Source organism: Myotis myotis, unplaced genomic scaffold (assembly GCF_014108235.1).
Source record: "Myotis myotis isolate mMyoMyo1 unplaced genomic scaffold, mMyoMyo1.p scaffold_m19_p_10, whole genome shotgun sequence".
NCBI lineage: Eukaryota > Metazoa > Chordata > Mammalia > Chiroptera > Vespertilionidae > Myotis > Myotis myotis.
Genome location: NW_023416314.1, coordinates 36749744 through 36770647, shown reverse-complemented (window position 1 = coordinate 36770647; position 20904 = coordinate 36749744). Strand labels below are relative to the sequence as shown.

Here is a 20904-nt window from a genome sequence, read left to right as displayed (position 1 = left end):
AATTTGCTTTAGGATTCAAGATTTTGTTTGACTCTACACCCGATCTAGACCAACTGACTCATTTAAATATTAAAATAACAGTAGGCATAGACCAAGGTGGGATTTACATGACTAAACTGTGCATAATTTTTTTTAACTGTGTTTGAATGGGAAAAAGGAATAGGAAATGCACTCTAGAAAGACATTTATGAAGCCTTTCCTTTAAGAATAAATTGGACGAAAATTCAAAATAGCGAAAACAATAAAGATTAAGCAACAGGAGAGTTTAAAACTAGATTCCAGTAAGCTTTAAATGTTATTATGGAGTAGAACTAACAGATGAAGTAAATCAAGTCTCTTTTTTTATACATAAAATAGGCGACTTAGTCAGAAAAAATAAATAGGAATGGGATGATGCCTGTTTAGACTATCTCCAAATTGTGGGTAAAAATTTTCAAAAGCTTAGAAAGTAACAAGATAAAAATGAAAACAAATTTCCAGTTCTCCATATAAAATACCTAGTTCCTCAATTAAAAACAATACTAAAAAGGTCTTTGGTTCTCTAGGCCTATGCTTAGAATAATTGCAAGTAGATGGTCCAGTGGACAATCCAATGTGTCATATTGATTAAAAAGTAGGACAATTATTCAAAATCTGCCAAATAACCCTACTTAAAGGAAAACATTACCATTCAATCAGTAATTTTTCAGAACTATCTGTAAATATAGATGAAGAATAATATATATATTTTCTTGTTGATACATAAGCCACCGCCTTTAAAAAAATTTTATTAATCCAGAAAATGAGATTGTTCAGAGCACTAAAACCATTGAAGTAGTGGGAATGTCTAACAATCCCAAGTCCTTTATATATCCCAACTTATAACTGTTATTTTGAGGCCACTATCAGAAACACTCCTTTCTTCTCTATGGCACTTTCCTATAAATTTCATCATTAGAAATCTACTTTGTAAAAAGCACCACCAGAGAACAAAAAAATGGCAGCTGAACAGACAGATGTGTCATGCACCTTGTCCTGGAGACAGACTAAAAATGCAACTAAATGGGAGAACAACCACCCGGCATTAACAAATTAGACACAGCTGAGGAGACAATTTACAACAAGGAAGGGCAGAGGATGCCTGGAGAGCGGTAGGAATGGGAACGTGGGCTTAAGAGGGGAGGCTGGCCAGCTGGCCAAGAGGGCGAGGAGGAAGCTGTGTTGCACCAAAGCCACATCCCTTGGAGACAGGTGTAACATCCAACTGTGAAAAGGAAAAGCCACAGGGCTGCTGTCTGCCAGGGACTCTGGACCCAAGACCACAACCTCAAAAGGCTGCACTGCAAAAGGTGGCCCAACAGGAAGCCCGAGGTGGGGAGAGAGAAACATGCAGTTTCGTTGTTGTGTTGTCTTTGCTTTCTTTTCTCTAAACACGTCTACTTTTTCTCCCATTTTTCTCCTTTCTCTATTTTAGTTTTCCTCTTTCCTTTCTTTTTTCCCCTTTTAAAAAGTGGATCTTCTTTATCTGCTTTATGGATATTATTCAAGTCTCTATTGGTTTATTCATATACCTAATTTCCTCTTTCCTGCTCCTACTCCATTTCCCCTTCTCTTCTCTTTTTCTTCACTACTCAATTTTTTATTTTTTCTCTTCTCCCAATTTCTTAACCTGCTTCACAACCTAAATTTAGGCTTATCTGCTGTCTCCTCTATTCTTTTCAAAAAAATTTTTAAAAATTATTTCTTCTTGTCTTTTCATTTCTTTTCTCCCTCCTCTACGCTAAACCATGGTCCTACCCCTATTTATCCAATTCCTTAACCTTATTTTCTCTATTTAAGCTTTGCATCTACAGATTCCGCACCCCCTTCCCCCTTTTCTTCTGGCTGTTTTTTGTCTGTACTTTTTGGTTTTGTTTTGTTGTGTTTTCTCCCCATATTCTTTATTTTTTTTTCCCCTTGCTAACATTCTTGCTCTCTTTTCTATTTCCCAATTCTCTTTTTTCTGGTGGTCAGTTTTATTGGGGCTACAGGTATCTTGTGTTCTGTTCCTACTGCCTCATGTCTTGTCGTGTTGTATTTTGTGCTGTTTGGTCAGCACCTCCACAATGGTTGGCACGATGTGGTAGAGAGCGAGCCACATAATCAGAAGAGACTCCATCCATGAATGGGACAATAACATTCAAGACCCAACTACATTAGGAGAACCCAAATATCTCAAGCAGGGGACCCAGCCCACATGGGAGACCTGAAAGTGTGCACCATTGAGTCCCAAAAAACATCTACTACATAAGACAAATTCAAAAATCTGGGAGGCGTAGCAGTCTGATCTAATACATAGAAACAATTACAAAGAAACAGCAAAAATGGAGAAACAAAGAAATAACCTCCAAATGAAAGAAAAGGAGGAATCACCAAGAAAGAAACTGAAGGAAATGTAGGCAAGCAATTTGTCAAAGAAAGAATTCAGAGTAATGGTTACAAAGATGCTCAAATGTCTAGATGAGAAATTCAACAACATGTGTAAGAATCAAGAGGAAAAGAAGAATCATACAGTTGCAATAAAGAACACAATGGAAAATTTCAACAGTAGACTAGAAGAAGCTAAGGACTCATTCAGCAAGTTAGAAGACAAGGTAGAAAAAAACACCCAAGCAGAGCAGCAACTGGAAAAAAAATGTAAAAGCAGGAGAGTCTAAGGGAGCTATGGGACAACATGAAATGAAACAGCATCTGCATAATAGGGTACCAGAAGGAGAGGAAGCTGAGCAAGGAATAGAAAACCTGTTTGAAGGAATAATGACAGAAAACTTCCATGACTTTGGGAAGAAAAAAGAAGCACAGAGAGTCCAAAACAAGATGAACCTCAAAAGACTGACACCAAGGCACATTGTAATTAAATTGGCAAACGACAAAGTAAGAATCTTAAAGGCTGCCAGAGGGAGACTGAAAGTTATCTACAAGGGATCCCCCATTAGACCATCAACTGATTTCTCAGGACAGAAGGAAATGGCATGAAGTATATAAAGTGATGCGAAGCAGGGGACTGAATCCAAGAATACTCTATCCAGCAAGGCTATCATTCAAAATTCAGAAGCCTCACAGACAAAAAAAAAAAAAAAAAAGGCTAAGGGAGTTTATTACCACCAAGCCAGCAATGCAAGAAACGCCAAAGGGACTGTTGTAAAAAGAAGAAATAGAAAGGGAATAAGGAATATATACATAAAAAATAAAAATGGCAATAGGTACCTATCAATAATAACCTTAAATGTAAATGAATTAACTGCTCCAATCAAAAGACATAGGGTAGCTGAATAGATAAGAAAACATGATCTATATACATGCTGTCTATAAGAGACCCATCTCAGAACAAAGGACTCACACAGACTGAAAGTGAAGGGATGAAAAAAAAAATTTCAGGCCAATGGAAATGAAAAAAAAAAAAAAAAAAGCTGGGGTAGCAATACTTATACTGATAAAATAGACCTCAAAGTGAAAGCCATAACAAGAGATAAAGAAGGTCACTTCATAATACTACAGGGATCTATACAACAGGAGGTTATAACCCTGGTAAACACATATGCGCCCAATACAGGAACATCTAAATATATTTTACAAAGCTTCTGGAGCATATCAAGGGCGAGATCAACAGAAATACAATCACAGTAGAGGACTTTAATACCCTACTGGCATCACTGGATAAATCTTCTAGACAAAAATTCAACAAGGAAACAGCAATCCTAAATGACATTCTAGAACAGATAGAACTAATCGACATCTTCAGAACTTTCCACCCCAAAGCTACAGAATATACAATCTTCTCAAGTATATATGGACCATTTTCAAATATAGACTACATGTTAGGACACAAGCTAAGTCTCTACAAATTCAAGAAGATTGAAATCATATCAAGCATCTTCCCGGACCACAATGGCATGAAATTAGAAATCAGCTACAATAAAAATGCTCAAAAAATCAAACACATGGGAACTAAATAGCATGCTATTAAACAATGAATGGGTTACCAAAGCGATCAAAGAAGAAATAAAAAAACATCCTGGAAACAAATGAAAATGCACACACAACAATCTAAAACCTATGGGACACAGTGAAAGCAGTCCTAAAAGGGAAGGCCTCCCTCAAAAAAACAAGAAAAACTGGCAATGTTTTCTAACACTAAAACTTAAAAATTTAGAAAGAGAACAAGAAGAAAAACCCAGAACAAGTAGAAGGAAGGGAATAATAAAGATCAAAGCAGAAATAAATGACATAGAGACCAAAAAAACAAAACTAAACTAAACTAAACTAAACAAACAAACAAAAAAAACCCAACAACAACAAAAACAATAAGATCAATAAAACCAAGAGCTGGTTCTTTGAAAGGATAAACAAGACTGATGGACCTCTAGCCAAGCTCACCATAAAACAAAAAGAGAGGACCCAAATAAACAAAATCAGAAACAAAAGAGATGAAGTAACAACTGACCCCACAGAAATACAAAGAATTGTAATAAAATACTGTGAATGACTTTATTCCAATAAATGAGACAACATGGATGAAATGGACATATTCCTAGAAAAATACAACCTTTCAAAATTCAATCAGAAAGAATCAGAAACCCTGATTAAGTTGATGACTACTGATGAAATTGAAGCAGTAATAAAAGAAGACTCCCAGCAAACTAAAGCCCTGGTCCAGATGGATTCACAGGGGAGTTTTACCAAATATTCAAAGAAGAACTAACACTTCTACTCCTCAAAATATTCCAAAAAATTCAAGAGAAGGAACACTATCACACTCTTTCTATGAGGCTACCATCACTCTAATTCCAAAACCAGATAAAGACACAACAAAGAAAGAGAACTACAGGTCAATATCCCTGATGAACATAGACACTAAAATCCTCAACAAATCTCTAGCAAACCAGATCTAGTAATACATTAAAAAGATCATACATCATGACCAAGTGGGATTTATTCCAGGGATGCTAGGCTGGTACAATATTCGCAAATCAATAAATGTGATACAGCACATAAACAGATTGCAAGAAAAAAATCACATGATCATATCAATCGATGCAGAAAAAGCTTTAGATAAAATCCAACACCCTTTTTTGGGAATAGAGGGAACATATCTCAACATAGTAAAGGCCATATATGACAAACCTACAGCCAACATCATACTCAATGGGAGAAAACTAAAACCATTTCCCCTAAGAACAAGAACAAGACAGAGATGCCCTCTTTCACCACTCTTGTTCAACATAGTTCTGGAAGTCCTGACCATAGTGGTCAGACAAGAAGAAGAAATAAAAGGAATCCAAACTGGAAAGGAGAAAATAAAACTCTCATTATTAGCAGATGACATAATACTGTACATAGAAAACCCTAAAGACTCCATCAAAAAACTACTTGATTTAATAAATGAATTCAGAAACATAGCAGGATATAAAATTAACACCCCAAAATCCATAGCATTTTTATACACCAACTAGTAGCCCGGTGCATGAAATTCATGCACATTAAAAGGGAATTAATTGCCCTAACCGGTTTGGCTCAGTGGATAGAGCATCGGCCTGTGGACTCAAGGGTCCCAGGTTCGATTCCAGTCAAGGACATGTACCGTGGTTGTGGGCCCATCCCCAGTGGGGAGTGTGCAGGAGGCAGCTGATCGATGTTTCTCTTTCATCAATGTTTCTAACTCTTTATCCCTCTCCCTTCCTCTCTGTAAAAAGTCAATAAAATATATATTTTTAAAAAAGGGAATTAATTAGTGGAGATATTTTAATATTGCTATTTGCCCTTTCTCTATAATAGAAGTGTGAGAGATGAAAGGAAATTATTAAAATATATATGAAAATAATATATAAATTTTAATAAATAAACAGTAACAAAAGGATATAACAACACAGAGGCATGATATAAAAATGACAAAAACATGATATGAAAACAACAAAAACATGATATGAAAACAACAGAAACATGATATAAAAACAGTGATGTAAACAATGACTGATAAAGTGATTAAACTTATTCTAATATCTCCCTGTACACCACATTAAGAGTGAAAACACTTTCAGAGTGCTTGACTAATTTCCCTTGTGATGAAGTATTTAGAACTTGAAGTGTAATGTCACATGCTCTTCAAACTCGAGAGAAAGCAACATATAACTGGCCATGTGCAAAAATGGGTTTAGGTAGGAATATGCCTACTTTGTCTAGAGTTTGTCCTTGTGATTTATTAATAGTCGTCACAAATGCTGGCATCACGGGAAACCGTTGTCGAATCAATTTAAATGGGAGGCCAGTGTCAGATGGGGACAAATTAATTCTTGGAATCAGAACAACCTCTCCCTCTGCACATCCTGTTAATACTTCAGCTTCGATAATGTTAGGTCACAATCTTTTGATAATAAATCTGGTACCATTACAAAGACCCCACTTACTATTGAGATTTCTCAATAGCATGATGATTGCACCCACTTTCAATTTTAATTTATGACACGGCATTCCCAAAGGAGTAATACTATTAAGAAATTCGATGGGAAAATTTTTCTTTTCAGCATCATCTGTGGAATCAATGGAATCATCACTCAAATATGTGTGAAAATCTCCATCGAGTATATCCAAATTTTCTTCGTTTAATTTTTGAACATGCTCATTTTTTGGACAAAGAATTGCACGTTTAGATATATTTTTAATATTATCTATAGCAGTGGTTCTCAACCTTGGCTGCACATTAGAATCACCTGGGAATCTTTTAAAAATCCTGATTCCTGGGCCTCACCCTTCGGAAATTGTTTCTTTGTTATGGGGTGGGGCCACAACATTAGTAACAAAGAAACAGAATTTCTGACAATCCCCTGGCGATTGTCAAGGGTGGGGGGGAAATAAAGGAGACATATGTAATACTTTTTGTAATACTTTAAGCAATAAAAAAGAAAGAAAGAAAAAAGAAACTCCCGAATGGAAATTTTTAGGAATAAAAAAACTTGAAATGTTAAAAAAAAAAAAAAAAAAAAAGAAACAGAATTTCTGGAGGATGAGGCCCAGAAATCAGGATTTTAAAAAGATTCACAGGTGATTCTAATGTGCAGCCAAGGTTGAGAACCACTGATCTATAGATACAGTATTTCCAAAGGTAGCTTCAGTAATAGATCTATTACAAATCATTTCACTTCCATGCTCCACTCTGAGGGTGGGTTCCTGCCTGAAAACTCGCCATGAGAGCTGGTTCCTGCCTTAAACCTCATTCTCCAGGAAATAGCTGGGGGAGGGCGCAGCCATTTCCAAGATGACCCCTGCAGGACTGCCTTCCTTCCGGTTGGTCTTGGTTCTGGCCATGATGTTACACCCAGGGTTTTTATATAAGTAGATAGTGAACTCTCAGAATGAAAAACTAAAAAACAAACAAAAAAAACACACAAAAAAAATCCCATTTATCATTGCAACAAAAAAAATTAAGATACTTAGGAATAAACCTAACAAGAAGGTAAAAGGCCTTGAAAACTACAGGACATTGAAAAAAAGAGATAGAGGAAGATATAAACAATTAGAAGAATATACCATGTTCATGGATTGGTAGAATAAACATCATTAAAATGCCCATACTACCCAAAGCAATCTATAGATTCAATGCAACCCCTACTAAAATACCAATGACATATTTCACAGACCTAGAACAAACTCTCAAAAATTTATATGGAACCAAAAAGGACTCTGAATAGCCACAGCAATCTTGAGAAAGAAGAACAAAGTTGGAGGAATCACAATACCAGATATCAAGTTATACTACAAAGCCACTGTACTCAAAACAGCCTGGTGCTGGCACAAGAACAAGCATATAAATCAATGGAACAGAACAGAGAACCCAGAAATCAACCCAAGCCACTATGCTCAATTAATATTTGACAAAGAAGGCAAGAGCATACATTGGAGCAGAGACAGTCTCTTCAATAAATGGTGTTGGGAAAACTGAACAGGTACATGCAAAAAATGAAACTAGACCACCAACTTACATCATACACAAGAATAAACTGAAAATGGATAAAAGACTTAAATGTAAGATGTGAAACCATAAAGGTACTAGAAGAAACCATAGCCACCAAAATCTCAGGCATCTCTCGTAGCAATATATTTACCCATACATCTCCTAGGACAATGGAAACTAAGACAAAAATAAACAAATGGGACTACATGAAAATAAAAAGCTTCTGCATGGCAAAAGAAACCATCATCAAAATAACAAGAATCCCCTTACACTGGAGAACATATTTGCCAATGATACATCTGATAAGGGTTTAATCTCCAAAATATAGAAGGAACTCATACAACTTAACAAAAGGAAGACAAACAATCCAATTTAAAAATGGGCAAAGGACCTAAATAGACACCTTTCTAATGTGGACATATAGAAAGCCAAGAGTCATGAAAAAATGCTCAGAGTCACTAATTATCCGAGAGATGCAAATCAAAATGACAATGAGATATCACCTCACACCTGTCAGAAAGGCTATAAATCAATAAATCAACCAATGACAAGTGTTGGCGAGGTTGTGGAGAAAAGGGAACCCTAGAGTACACTGCTGCTGGGAATGCAGACTGGTGCAGCCACTGTGGAAAACAGTATAGAGTTTCCTCAAGAAAATAAAAATGGAACTCCCTTTTGACCCAGTCATCCCTCTTCTAGGAATATATCCTAAGAAACCTGAAACACTCATCAGAAAGAATACATGAACCCCTATGATCATAGCAGCACAATTTACAATAGCTAAGACTTGGAAACAGACTGAGTGTCCATCAGCAGATGAGTGGATAAAAAAGCTATGGTACATTTACACAATGTAATACTACGTGGCAATGAAAAAGAAAGAACTCTTACCATTTGCAACAGCATGGATGGACCAGGAGAGTATTATGCTGAACAAAATAAGCCAGTCAGAGAAAGATTAAGTATCACATGATCTCACTCATATGTGGAATCTAATGAACAAAATAAACTGATGATCAAAAATAGACCGAGAGTCATAGAGGCATGAACACTGTTGAACCCTAGAGGGGAGGCAGAGGATGCTGGGTGGGAAGAGATCAATCAATGAACTTGTATGCATATATGCATAATCAGTGAACACAGACAATGGGGTGGTGAGGGCCTGGTTGGGGGGGGGGGGGGTGGGATGGTAGCAAGATGGAAGAGGTTAATGGGGGAAAAAGAAGGACCATTTCCCCTAAGAACAGGAACAATACTTGTAATACTTCCAACAATGAAGAGTTAAAAAAAAAAAAAGCTTTATTACTTAACTTAAAAAAAAATAAATAAAAAAGCACCACCAAGAGAAATGTACTACATCTAAATTATTTTCAGGAGTCACAGAAAATTCTGCTGCAGATTATCAAATTATCACTATAAATATTAGTATATTAATTCAAAACATGACAAATTATTAGCCATAGTACCAGAATCCCTGAGGGAAAAAGAGGCAGAATAATTGACATCAAACTCTGTTGACACTGTTTCTAGAGAAAAAGCAAAAATTTACATGGGAAGTTATGCTTCAGGAATTTACTGAAGGCACATACTAACTCCTTTTGACTTAAACAGATCTTTGTAAAATTTTCATTAAATTTATTGATTGACGATTAATAAGATTATATAGGTTTCAAGTGTACAAAACTATAATACATAATCTGTATGTTGCACTGTATATTCACCATCCAAAAGTAAAGTCTCCTTCTGTCACCATATATTTGACCCCCTTTAACTTCTTCTACCAACTCTGCTCCTCTTTCCCTCTGGTAACCACAGTACTGCTGTCTGTGTCTATGAGTTTTTTGTCTGTTTGTTACTTTCTGTTTATATTTCACACTAGAGGCCCAGTGCATGAATTCATACACAGGTGAGGTCCAGCCAGCAGGCCCCAATGGGGGCCAATCCAGAGTGGGGCCGGTGGGGGGCAAGGGAATGCAGGTGGTTAGCCGGCTGGCTCCGCCCCCAATCAGGGTGGGGGAGCCATTTGGGGGTGGGGCCAGCCGGGGGGTAGGGGCCATGGGAGGTTGAGGCGGGGGGAGCTGATCGGGCCCGGATGAAGCCTATTGGCCACTGCAGTGCGCACCATAGCGACTGGTCATTCTGGTCATTCCACAATTAGGTTGCGGAGCAATTATATATATAGATGAGTGAAATCATATGGTTCTTAACTATTTCGTCTGACTTATTTCACTTAGCAGGTAGTCTCAAGATCCATCATGTTGTCACAAATGACACTATTTCATCTTTTCTTATGGCTGAGTAGTATTCCATTGTATATATGTACCACATCTTCTTTATCCAATCATCCATTGAAGGATACTTAGTTTGCTTCCATGTTTTGACCACTGTGAATAACATTGCAATGAACATGGGGATACATACATTTTTTATGAATAAACTAGTGGCCCGGTGCACGAAATTCATGGGGGGGGGCGGTGTTGTCCCTCAGTCCAGCCTGCACCCTCTCCAATCTGGGATCCTTCAAAGGATGTCCTACTGCAGGTTTACAGGGATCGGGTGTAAACTGGCAGTTGGACATCCCTCTCACAATCTGGGACTGCTGGCTCCTAACCACTCACCTGCCTACCTGCCTGCCTGCCTGCCTGCCTGCCTGATTGCCCCTAACCACTCTTGCCTGCTTGCCCCCAAATGCCCCCCCCCCGTCAGCCTGATCACCCCCAACTGCCCCTTGTGCCAGCGTGCTCGCCCCCAACTTCCCCCCCTGCTGGCCTGCTTGCCCCTACCTTCCCTCCCCACTGGCCTGCTTGCCCCCAACTGCCCCCCTGCTGGCCTGCTCACTCCAAATTGCCACCCCCCCCACTGTCCTGATCACCTCCAACTGACCCCTACTGATGGCCTGTTCGCCCCCAACTGGCCCCCCTGCTGGTCCACTTACCCCCAACAGCCCCGCCCCCCATCAGCCTGATCACCCATAACTGCCGTGCCATCCTGGCCTGATCATTCACAACTGCCCTCCCCTCTTGGCCTCTAACCGCCTCTACCTTGGCCCTGCCACCATGGCTTTGTCCAGAAGAACGTCTGGAAGGTATCCTGGAAGGTCTCCCAGTCTAATTAGCATATTACCCTTTTATTAGTATAGATAGAGGACTGGTGCATGGGTAGGGGCTGGCTGGTTTTCCCTGAAGGGTGTTCCGGATCAGGGTGGGGGTCCCGCTGGGGTCCCTGGCCAGCCTGGGTGAGGGGCCGAGGGCCGTTTTCAGGCTGGCCATAACCCCTTCAGGCTGGGGGTCCCCACTGGGGTGCCTGGCCAGCTAAGGTGAGGGGCTGATGGCTGTTTGCAGGCTGGCCAAGCCCCCCAGCAGGGACCTTCACCCCATGGGGGTGTGGCCAGCCTGGGTGAGGAGCTGAGGGCCGTTTTCAGGCTGCCCACAGCCCCTTCAGAGTGGGGGGGGGAGTTCCGCTGGGGTGCCTGACCAGCCTGGGTGAGGGGCTGATGGCCGTTTTCAGGCTGGCCATGACCCCTGGCGGCCCAAGCTCCCAGCCTCTCCTTTTTTTTTTTTTTTTTTTTTCCAGCACCTCCTTGAGCGGAGGCCAGGGTGGGCTGGAAGCAGCTATCTGGGAATTATTTATCTTCTATAATTGAAACTTTGTAGCCTTGAGCGGAGCCAAGGGCTGGCCAGAGATGGTGGGAAGCTTGGCTTCCTCCATCGCCAGGGCAACCCAAGCCTCCGTCTCGCTCCAGCTCCTTGGCCGCCGCCATCTTAGTTGGGTTAATTTGCGTACTCGCTCCTGATTGGCTGGTGGGTGTAGTGGTGTAGCAGAGTGATGGTTAATTTGCATGTTTCTCTTTTATTAGTGTAGATATTTTCAAATTTTTCAGGTAAATATGCAAAAGAAGGGTCATGTGGTAGCTCTAGTCTTAAATTTTTGAGGAATCCCATACTATTTTCCATAGTGGCTGTACCAATTTACACTCCCACCAGCAGTATATAATGATTCTGTTTTTCTCTACAACCTCTGTAACACTTATTTCTTGTCTTGTTGATAATAGCCATCCTAACAGTTGTGATTTTGACTTTCATTTTCCTAACAGCTAGTGAAGATGAGCATCTTTTCATATATCTTTTGGTCATTTGTATGTCTTCCTTGGAGAAGTGTCTGTTTAGGTCCACTGCCATTTTTTAATTCGATTTTTTGTTGTTGCGTTATATGAGTTTTTTGTATATTTTGGATATTAGCCCCTTATCAAAGGTATTATTTGCAAATATCTTCTCCAATTCGGTTGGTTGCCTTTTTGTTTTGTTGTTGGTTTCTTTTGCTGTGCAAAGCTTTTAAGTTTGATATAATCCCATTCATTTACCTTTTGTTTCACTTCCCTTGCATTTTGGGTCAAAGTTACAAAATCCTCTCTAAGACCAAGACCTTAAGTTTAGTATATATATTTTCTTTCATATATTTTATTGTTTGAGATCTTATATTTAAGTCTTTGATCCATTTTGAGTTAATTTTTGTGTATGGTGGCAAATAACAGTCTAGTTTCATTGTTTTGCAGGTGGATTTCCAATTTTCCCAACACCATTTATGGAAGAGGCTTCCTTTTCTCCACTGTATGTTTTTTGCTTTGTTGAAAATCACTTGCCCATACCTTGTGCCTTTTGCCGAATGGCACTATGCTGATGCAATTGGCACCCAGCCTTAGGTTGCAGTGTGGTCTCTTCTAAGTGCCTCTGGGCTCAGCACAGGCAGCTGTCAACCAGGGATCACTTTTTAGTGCCTACCAGGAGGCCCTGGGCTGGGCACAGGTGATGACTGAATTCAGACTATACCAGTGCCCCTCCCAAGAGGCTCCAGAATGAACACACCTGGTGGCCAGCCTCAGACCACAACAGCACCACCTGATTAGTTACACAAACAGAACACCCAAAGGGTTGGTCTCGGCAGGCACCAGGGCCTCGCTGAGGCAAACCTGCTCTGTGTGGTCAACCCTTACTGTGTTGGTAAACCCTACCCACTGACAAGCCAACAGAAATCAAGTTTCAATTAGAATAGGTCTTACACAATTTATACCAGGGACACTCTAGGAGCACCTGGCTCAGGTGGCCAGAAAGACTGTGCCACTAGGCCCTATAGACCACATACTACATAAGGCCACTCTACCAAACCTTGGAGACGCAGCAGCTCTACCTAATACATAGAAACAAACATAGGAAGGCAGCCAACATGAGGAGACAAAGAAAATGACTTAAATTAAAAAGAGCAGGAAAAAAACTCCAGAAAAGAAACTAAATGAAACCGAGGCAAGCAATCTATAGATGTAGAGTTCAAAACACTGGTTATAAAGTTGTGTGGGCCAACACTCTAGCCACTGCTCAGCACATTCTTAAACAAGCCTACCTAAAGGTCATCTGACTCTTAGAAAAATGTACCTTTGTTTAAATTATTTAGTATTGATTAGGGCCAGAACATAAAGTTAGGTGTCAACTTGGAGAAAACTTATAAAAATGGAAATGACTTTTGTCCAGTGGAGATACAAATTATTTTTGCCTAGTAGAGAAGTTAACTCCAAAGGTATGGTTTCATTGTCATACAGCATATTAACCAACTTAATATTCTAGGTTTGTATCTAATTTAGCAATCTAATTTCAACAGTTCTTTGTTGCACTGACTATACTGGTATGTATGTTGGTTTCTCACTTCTCTTTTGAGTGGAGATTCAGTCATCCTGCTTGTTCCCTTATCAATGTGTTAAATAAAACTTGGTCTCATGCTCACTATTTGTAGGCATGAGAATTATATTTTCCCAAAAATATATAAAAAAGCTCCACAGAAATGTTGGTTTTGCTAGAGAAACAGTAACTCTGCTAAACCTCCAGAAACAATGCCCAGAACTTCTGTATCTATTTTTATTTTATTACTGATCAAATAAACTGCTTAATTTTCATAAGTAATGTCAAGAATAATAAATGTACTAAAAAATAATTATCGGAGAAACTAAGATGGCGGCATAGATAAACACCGGGAAATTTCTGCTTCCCACAACAATCGATAAATGCATCAAAAACACAAGGTGGACACCATCCAGAACTACAGGAGGGCTGGCTGAGTGTAAATTCTACAACTAGAAGGAGAGAAAAGCACACTGCGAGCCAGAGGAGCTGCGGAGGTGGAGTGCAGAGGTACGGGGGCTCGTGCGCGCGGAAAGGGTCTGGCACCTGAGGACGCGGCTGTCTTTTTGAATCCGGAGGGAGACACAAGCTCCCGACGGCTCTGAAATCCGGTTCCGGGAAGTCTCTGGGGACCCAGGGCTCATACGGGGAGATACTGGACTGTCTGGTAGCGGGCGAGCTTGAGAGCGGCTTTCCCTCAGAGGTGCTTGCAGCCATTGCCGGGACACTGGGACTCGAGACTCCTTAGGGCAGGGCTGAGGCTCCGCCATAGCTGCTTTCTCAGCCCTTTGATTCCTTGAGACCCCGCCCCGCCCAGGCTGCGGCAGAGGCTTTTGCATATGAATGCCCCGGCCATTTGCAACCTGTAATTACCTAACCGCAGCCGGGCCAGATAGACTCAGAGCTTCCAAGAGAAGGCCCAGGCCCCACAGCGGCTTGCATTGCTACACAGCTGAGCATCATCAGGGCAGCTGATTCTCGCTGCCAATTGCCCTGGAGGTCAATTCCTCCCAGTGATCCTACAACAACCAAGGCATAGCTACAACAAGACTGTGCACAAAGCCCACGAGGGGGTGCACCAAGAGTGTCCACCTCAGGTAACTGGGGAGGCTGAGCCACTGGGCCCTACAGGACACCTAGCACACAAAGCCACTCTATCAACACAGGGAAGCAACCAAAATGCGGAGACAAAGAAACAGGTCACAAATGGCAGAAATGGAGGAAAGCAAACGATTGGATATAGAGTTTAAGGCCACGGTTATAAGGTTTTTCAAGAATTTTATGGAAACCGCCGATAAATTTAATGAATCCCTCAATAAGTATAGGGAGACCATGGAGGACATGAAAAAGGACCAACTAGAAATTAAGCATACACTGACTGAAATAAAGAATAATTTACAGAGATCCAGCAGCAGAAAAGAGGATCCCAAGAATCAAGTCAAAGATTTGAAATACAAAGAAACAAAAAATACCCAACCGAAAAAGAAAAAAGAAAAGAGATTCCAAAAATATGAAGATAGTGTAAGGAACCTCTGGGACAACTTCAAGCGTACCAACATCAGAATTATAGGGGTACCAGAAGGAGAGAGAGGGCAAGATATTGAAAACCTTTTTGAAGAAATAATGACAGAAAACTTCCCCTACCTGGTGAAAGAAATGGACTTACAAGTCCAGGAAGCGCAGAGAACCCCAAACAAAAGGAATCCAAGGAGGACCACACCAAGACACATCATAATTAAAATGCCAAGAGCAAAAGATAAAGAGAGAATCTTAAAAGCAGCAAGAGAAAGACAGTCAGTTACCTACAAGGGAGTACCCATACGACTGTCAGCTGATTTCTCAACAGAAACCATGCAGGCCAGAAGAGACTGGCAAGAAATATTCAAAGTGATGAATAGCAAGAACCTGCAACCAAGATTACTTTATCCAGCAAAGCTATCATTCAGAATAGAAGGTCAGATAAAGAGCTTCACGGATAAGAAAAAGCTAAAGGAGTTCATCACCACCAAACCAGCATTATATGAAATGCTGAAAGGTATTCTTTAAGAAGAGGAAGAAGAAAAAGGAACTCTTACCATTTGCCACAGCATGGATGGAACTTGAGAGCGGATAAATACCACAGGATCTCACTCATTTGTGGAATATAATGAACAACATAAGCTGATGAACAAGGACTGATCCAGAGAGGGAGAGGCATTGATTGGACTGTCGGGACTTGGAGGGAAGGTAGGGGAGGGTGGGGGTAAGGGGGAAAGATCAACCAAAGGACTTATATGCAAGCATATAGGCCTAACCAATGGACATGGACAACGGGGGGGTGAGGGCATGAGCGGGGGTGGGGGGCGTGGGGGGTAGAGGGTAACGTGGGGACAAGGACACATATGTAATATCTTAATCAATAAAAATATATTAAAAAAAAAAAAAAAAAAAAAATAATTATCAACTTATCACCATCATCAATCCATAAGTATACCTATCCAATGAAGAAGGACAAGAATAATCTTCACAAAACAACAACAACAATTTCTTTGTTATGAAAAATTATCCAAACAGCCAAATATTTTAAAATATATGCTCAGATCACTTCAACCACCTCTGGGCACAGAGTGTGCAAGCAAAGAAATCTCCACAATCAAACCTAAAAATAAAGTTTAAATAACCATATTTAGCGCTGGCTGGAATGGCCCAGTTGGCTGGAACATCAACCAGTACACCAAAAGGTTGCAGATTTTCAGGGCACATGCCTAGGGTTATGGGCTTGATCCCCAGTGAGGGTGCATACGGGAGGCAACAAACCAATGTTACTTTCTTACATCAATGTTTCTCTCTTCCTCAGTCTCTAAAAATCAACATATCCTTGGGTGAAGGTTAAATAATCATATTGGAACCCCAGGTTTCAGGACAGTCCTCAGTAGCCACAGTAATAGCATAACTAAACACTGCAAGCCTACTGACTAAGTATGCTAAAATAAAGGTATTAATCCTATTTTAAAAAAAACCACCCAATCTTATTAGAGTAAAATATCCAGCCCTACCGCTTACAATAAGTAAGTTTTATGAGCCACACATTATACATCAGATATAACAGCCTTTTCATCTGGAACACACATTTGCCAAAGCATTAACTATGGCTAACGAATCCAACATATAAATTCTAATGGAACATCTCTAGTTTGTATGTGTCTATTTATTCATGTATGATGAAACATATAAGGAGCCTGCATACCACAGACACCTGGAATATCAAAGTGATCCCAGTATTTTCACATATGAATCAGCACTTATAGGCCAGGTACTCCTATGAGAACACGTTTTCTGAGGAGATACAACAATTACAAATTTACTTTCAACTATCTATTCATTAAAAGAATGAATCTGAAGTGAATAAGTCCTTCCTTACATAGTTCTTTTCACTATTTTTTACATGAAAAAGGAACAAATAAGTCCTCAGGATGAACACCAAATATAAATAAAATTCCATTTCATCCTTAGTGCATAATCAAAAATATCTTAAGATTTATTTTCCCAATTACACAATTACCTGATAAGAGGACTATTTCCACAGTGGATCGGTCCCTAGAGCATGTGCTCTGCTGCCACTGGTGCTAGCGATATACAGCCTGCTGCTGTCTGTCCCGCTCTGAGGTTTATTTTCAAAGTCAAAGTCTCAAGTTAGTGTATCTGATTGCTAAAACCTCAGTCACATGGATTCCCCTGCACATATAATAAGCTGAAAAATGCAAGTTGTTTTGTTTTCTTTAATCTACCTTGAGAAAGCAGTCTTGACTTTTATCAAATGCAAATCTGACATTTTATTTTACTTACTTTAAATTTTTCAAAAAAATCTTTAACTTATTATTTAAGCATTGCTATAATTTCCTCTCAACATGTTTTCCCAGATTATTCTCCCAATCTATCTCCCACCTACATCCATACCTTTCTCTCTCACCTTCCCTCCATTATTCCCTTCCTCTCTTTCTTACACACACACACACACACACACACACACACACACACACACACACACATTTCCTCTGGCTCGAGTATACTATTAATCTCTGAAACACACCACCATCCCTGCCCATAGTAATGATCTTCCCTCAGCTAAAATGATACTTTTCCATAAAATATTTTCCATCTATCTCAGGTAGAAACATTCACTCTTACCTCAAAATTACACTACACACAACACATGCTTTATATTTTACCACACCTTTATTAGCCTATACATCTCCTCCCTCCAGAATCCCCAAGCCATGCATCAGACTGAGTTAGGAATTGTTCTTTATGCTTCTGAGCAACCTGAAGTTAACTCTAGTTTAGCACTTATCACAATGTATTGTAATGACCTGTTTCATATACTGACATGTGAACTCCATTAAGACTATGTGTGTTTATTCACCATTGTAGTCCGCCTATATAGTACCCAATAGGTACTCAAAAAATATTTGTTGAATAATTAGAAGATGAAATCAAGAATAAACATGTTTACTAGTCAGCCTCATTTATGCGTATGAGCTACTCAAAATGCCTAGGAAAATGTCATGTACATGGTAGGCACACTGTAAAAGTTTATGAAATGTTTGGATAAAAAGAAATTAAATAACAATAGTAAGTTCACAAATTTGTCTTCAGAATTTCCAGAGACTGTAGAAAGCAGTAATTAGATTGACAGCATTACTGGAAAAGCCCAATGCTATAATCCTGCTACCAACTGGAATGAAAGTATGTGTACGCTTGACTATCTTCATCTAAAGCCTTTTTGTCCAGGAGCAGCACATGACCTTGTACAGGAGAGGAAATCAATGCAGGATTGTTAAGCTGGGGAATGTCTTACCCATGAATCTACAAACCATTCGCCAGCATTCAGAGTTGACAGGAATTTCCAATAGAAGAAGGATGTTGCTGTATAGGATTCGTTTGGCTTGACCTCCCTGATATTGGTTGTTCTTCTCAGGTTATGGTCATGCATGAGAAAAGGCACCTCATCAATACTGCAGGCAGAGGGGGGAAAGAGGGGAAGGGATGGATAGGCTGAACTCAGCCACCTTGGCACATAGAGTTCTCAGAAGCCCATCAAGGTCACAAGTTTCACTAGGGTTCCTTACTCCCTCCCAGATCTCATCAAAGGCTTACGTGCTAGTCATTTACACTTTGATATCCATATTTTTCGACCCTAGGGTTCAATCTTTTGTGGTATATCATATCAGCGATGGTGAAAGAGTAGCTTTCCTATCCAGGTGTTTTCTGGCATCAAGAAAACAGCAGGTACAGTAGTGACTGAGAGTGAATGGGGTGGTGCTAGGGCAAGGCCCTAAGGTCCCAAAATTATGCAAAGCAGGCATCCACACAATCTTCCTGTGTTTTTCAGACCCATTCCCTAGCTAGGCACTTGCCCTGAGTATTTCTGGTCTACATCCTTCACATCAGGTGGTATCATTAGAAAAACATCCTGGTTCTCTCATCTGCTATCGGCCTTAAAGAATCTCTGCCTTTATGAAAAATCTCTCTTCCTTTCCCATTAAAATACCTATGAAAAAAACCCTGTAATGGCCATGAGGGTGAAACAGGGTTGAGACTTAGCTTCCTGCCCATTAACAACTACAAAATTGGACGAAATGAAGGAAATAACTTTTTCAGCCAATGGACAACAGGGAGTACAGTATGATGATTTCAGAAAAGACAAATAAATGAAATAAGCTCTACCATTATCTAGGCTTCCTTCTTGCAGGTGAATACAGGATTGTGGAATACAGGATGGGGGAACCTAAAAGGGACCCAGCTATTGTGCTGAAATGAGGAGAAAAAGATCAGATTAAGGAGAGGTCAAGACATCTAGAATTTGTGGGCTAGAGTCCTATAGAGGTTGGAGCTTGAGAAAGACAGAGAGAAGGAGATACCTTGATTGATCTAGGGCAGTGGTCGGCAAACCACGGCTCATGAGCCACATGCGGCTCTTTGGCCCCTTGAGTGTGGCTCTTCCACAAAATACCACGTGCGGGCGCGCATGTACAGTGCGATTGAAACTTCGTGGCCCATGTGCAGAAGTCGATTTTCAGCGTGGGCGAGTCTATTTTGAAGAAGTGGCGTTAGAAGTGGGGGTATGTTCGCGGAGGTCAACCCCTCAAATTGAGGACGTTTTTAGCAAAGGTCAGCTTAGGAGTACCCTAATTAAGTTAATAACAATGTACCTACCTATATAGTTTAAGTTTAAAAAATTTGGCTCTCAAAAGAAATTTCAATCGTTGTACTGTTGATATTTGGCTCTGTTGACTAATGAGTTTGCCGACCACTAATCTAGGGAAATATGCAATTCGCAGGAGAAAGCCTGGATATAAACCAGGGTTAATTTTATTCCAGTTCAGCTCTCAGCCCTGTAGCAGCTATCCAACCCTCACTAAGAGCCATATCGAAAGCAACTGTGTACAGGTTCCTGGAATAGCTTGCACAGCAGCTGGTGAGAACCAGGGTAGTAAAAAGGACCCTATACTGCAACTATGAGGGTTTATGCTCTGGTTGCTGGCTGCTGCTTTTTGTCACTGAGGGCAGACAGAGAGGTGGGCAACCATTGTTGCAGCTCCCCCCACTGTTGCAAAGCCCTCCCACTCTGCTTGAAGTGACTTTCAGAGGATTTAAGAATCCAGCACCCCTGCCCTGACAAGTTTGGCTCAGTGGATAGAGTGTCGGCCTGCGGACTGGGGGGGTCCCAGGTTCGATTCCAGTCAAGGTTGCGGGCACATCCCCGGTGGGGAGGAGGGGGTGTGTGCAGGAGGCAGCTGATCAATCTTTCTCTCTCATCGATGTTTCTAACTCTCTGTCCCTCTCCTTTCCTCTCTGTAAAAAATCAATAAAATATATTTTAAAAAAATGTTTACTTAAAAAAGAAAATCCAGCACCCTTTTTACTACTCTTCATTTTTCTCCTTTTGAAAGCCAGACATTAAAGATAATCATTTTAAAACAAGTGAATATATGAAAAAATTTACAAAGTGACTGTATAAAACAGCTGCATATATAGGGAAATTAGAATGTGACTGTGTATGCCCAAGAAAGGGATCATAAAAATCTGAAAATATCTGAAGTTTGCACCTCAGGCTAACCCATGGCACAGAGACATCCTAAACAAATTATAATAAAATTTTTTTAAATGCAGTAAATCCTTAGGAAGGAGGAGAATCTGATTTCCAGTGTTACCACTCTATTAGATTCAAATGTCCATTTTTCAACCAAAAAAAATATCACCAAAAGTATCACAAGGCATACAAAGAAACAG

General features: G+C 40.1%; 1 protein-coding gene across 1 annotated transcript in view; it reads right to left on the bottom strand.

Moving 5' to 3' along the window:
• The window catches only part of GDPD4 (glycerophosphodiester phosphodiesterase domain containing 4), a 77461-nt gene that overhangs the window by 22359 nt on the left and 34198 nt on the right, over positions 1-20904 (bottom strand). The window contains exon 9 of the mRNA XM_036324068.1: positions 18470-18626. Coding sequence (XP_036179961.1) covers positions 18470-18626 — 157 coding nt within the window. The remainder of the gene's footprint in view (positions 1-18469; positions 18627-20904) is intronic.